The sequence below is a fragment of the Arachis ipaensis genome, chromosome B07, assembly GCF_000816755.2.
Source record: "Arachis ipaensis cultivar K30076 chromosome B07, Araip1.1, whole genome shotgun sequence".
NCBI classification, from domain to species: domain Eukaryota; kingdom Viridiplantae; phylum Streptophyta; class Magnoliopsida; order Fabales; family Fabaceae; genus Arachis; species Arachis ipaensis.
In genome coordinates, this window is record NC_029791.2 from 113,357,426 (window position 1) to 113,360,568 (window position 3,143).

At 33.8% G+C, this 3,143-nt stretch overlaps 1 protein-coding gene across 1 annotated transcript; it reads left to right on the top strand.

The window, feature by feature from the left end:
• Positions 1,326 to 2,854, top strand: LOC107605887 (protein RKD4). Its single transcript, XM_021106770.1, has 3 exons — positions 1,326 to 1,434; positions 1,527 to 1,920; positions 1,998 to 2,854. The coding sequence occupies exons 1-3, from the start codon at positions 1,385 to 1,387 to the stop codon at positions 2,184 to 2,186; spliced, it is 633 nt and encodes a 210-aa protein (XP_020962429.1). The 5' UTR covers positions 1,326 to 1,384; the 3' UTR covers positions 2,187 to 2,854.

Below are 3,143 nucleotides of genomic sequence, written 5' to 3' on the forward strand. Positions count from 1 at the left end.
ACATTGCAGCCATTTCTTTTTTAATGTAATAGAAAATTATTTTTTATCTTATTTTTTAACCTTATGTTAATTGATTAAGGAGTCAATAAAATATAAAATAATCCTAAGTTAAATAGATAAAAAATTAACCAATTTCTTAAAGATGATAAAGAAAAATATAATTACTTAAAAATTAGTTTAAAATAGTAAATAGTAAAAAAATTACAACTTATAATTCTTTATCAATCTACAATAATACAATTACACTAATCCTTGTTTAATATTTTTTCTAATATAAAATATTAATTTAGAAACTAATAAAACATAAAAGAATAATAAAGTACATAGATTTAAAAAATACCTAATTTCCATGAGTCCAATATGCATGTTTACTTTGAAATAGAAAAATAATGGATGGTGAAAATTGGAATAACACATGGTAATATGGTATTGTACCTAGTAGTGAGGGATTTAAACCGGTGGATTTATTTTAACACTTAACCATGATCAACTTCTGAACTTCATACACTGATTACAACCTTAATCATTACTAGCTTTTGTTAACACCTAAACCCTCAGAACTTTAAATACCCAGCAACTACTAATCACATGCACTTCCACTCAATCAACTCCTATTTAACACATTTCCGTTTAAATTAGACTAAACATGCATGTGTACCTAATGTTCATGTTCTCCATACATTATCGACTTATCAGTTGTCCTACCTGAAATTCTGCAACCACTGCAGCAGAACAGCTTTTGTCGTGTACCCCCATTATCAATACGTGTAGCAACGGCCATGAGACATAGTGGATGGAAAGCAAGAGCAAAGCTTGAAGTAGCAGCGTACCGTACCGTACATAGTGGGCTAGTGGCATTGTATGCATCTCCTGTGTCCCTCCAAATGCAGAAAATTGGCTACCTCAACTCACAGCAGACAACCTCAGACGACAAAGTCTGCTACTGTGTACATACACAACATTAAACGACAAATTTCAACAATTTTGTTGTATCTTCATGTTATTCTTATTAAGTTAAATTAAACCTGCAGATATATAGCAGCAATAATAATGATTCTCATTCTTCAACTTCCAAGGTGTGTGCCGCCTGGCCTTGGGAATCAACGTAACTCCCTAATCAAGTGGATTTCATTTATTTTCCACTAACAATGTACGGCTAATTATTAATGCATTTACACACGAATTTTATTGTTGCTTCGGCAGGGACAAAAAAGGAATAAACTTGGATAAAGTGGGAAATTATATTTGGGATTAGGAATTTACTGGGGGTAAATTTGTCAGCACACAAAATTTGACTATACCCAAACTCATTCAACTATATATATTTTCCGCATATTTTCACTTACTCACTCAGTCACTCTTCTCTTTTCTTCTCTCGTTGCTTATGGAGTTCTTTAATAACGAACTCGATTCTTTCTCTAACGACATCGACAAGTAAGTCATCATTGTTTTCTGTTACAAACATGCTTCGTGCTTTCAAGAAACCGCTTTTCTACTGACCATGTTGTTGTGCTTTTAATTTGCAGAATAATGGAGATTTCACCTATGGATGATTTCGACGATTGGGCGCCATTGTTAACCTACAAAAGCACGCAGAAGCTTTTCCTGAACGACTTGCCAGAAGTGGATAACGACTTTGACGACCTTCCACCTCTGGACGATTTCAAGAAAGAGCGCGAGGAAGAGGATCAAGAACACAAGCAGTTACTACAACTTGCTCCGATTAGTACGATTAAGAACAAGAAGAGTGAGTTGGAATACGATGAGATCAAGAAGCACTTCGATTTGCCAATCACAGAAGCTGCTAGCAAGATGAACATTGGTTTGACATTGTTGAAGAGAAGGTGCAGAGAACTCAGCATCAAGCGTTGGCCTCATAGGAAAATCAAGAGCTTGCATTTACTCATACAAACTCTCAAGGTATATATGCTTGTAATTAAGTTTTGGCGCTTCATATCATTTACCAAATCTCAATGATTATTTTACTTTGAATGTAGGAGATAGGTTTGGACAATGAAGTTGAAATGTTGGAGCAAGAAATAAACATGTTGAAGCAAGTTCCAGGGACGGAAATCACACAAGAGACCAAGAAACTAAGGCAGGCTTATTTTAAAGCCAATTACAAAAGGAGGAAACTTTTGGCCTCTAACTGTTCTTCATCATCATCATCATCATCACTTAGCTAAGCTACTAATCTTTCTATGTTCATATTCCATCTGATCAAAGCAACAGTTATTAGATATTAACATAGTTTAACTGTTTAGTGCTTGCATTGTTGCAATGGTTGTATTTTGGTTAGAAGATGCGAGGATGTTTCCTCCTCTCCTTCACTAACACGTCTCCGTTGCTATGTTGATCACGTTATTACCAAATATATGTGCAGAACCTGCAAAAGCTCAGTGAGCTAAATCAAGAAAGTAGAAACAATCAACTTTACTTGGTCAATGGCGTCAATGCATAATCTGGTTGGTTCATAATAAGTAAAGTATGAAACATGCTATTTTCATCGAGCGGGAGCGAATTGGGAGAGTAAAAATTGGACCTTTAAGAAGTAAGCTTACAGATTCCGTATTAGTGGTGGAAAATGATGCTGTACCATTATTTATGGTATTTGGAAATTGGAAATTTTTCCTAAGAAATATACTGAATTAAAAACCAGAAATTATTTTTAATATGGAAAGAGAGATGGTGTTTTGGTTGAATATTGATATTTGAAGTGTATTCCAATAGTATGGAAATCATTCAACACGCTCCCCACGTGTTGGCTAAGAAGCTGCCACGTGTTCAACACGCCCCCACGTGTTGGCCAGAATGCTGCCACGTGTCCACCACGCCCCCCACGTGTTGGCTTTCCACCCAAAAAATTCACCCATTTGTAATTACACCAAATACCTCCATTTTCAACAAAAACACCAATATTTTTTCCATACCAAAAAAAATTAGCCATTAAAAACATTCAATTCAATGCCTGATTGAAAGTTTAATATAATTTTTTTTGTGACTTATTTAATAATATAATTATGAATAGAATGACTAACATGCATAGAGATATTGTAAATTAAGTTAGACAAATATATTATTATTATTATTATTATTATTATTATTATTATTATTATTGAATAAATTAAAAAAATTAATTAATA

Excerpts from the sequence above, each read along its gene's own strand:
- LOC107605887 (XM_021106770.1), top strand. The coding sequence starts at position 1,385 with ATGGAGTTCTTTAATAACGAACTCGATTCTTTCTCTAACGACATCGAC. Across the intron at positions 1,435-1,526 it reads TTCTCTAACGACATCGACAA|AATAATGGAGATTTCACCTA; the intron begins GTAAGTCATCAT and ends TTTAATTTGCAG. Across the intron at positions 1,921-1,997 it reads TACTCATACAAACTCTCAAG|GAGATAGGTTTGGACAATGA; the intron begins GTATATATGCTT and ends CTTTGAATGTAG.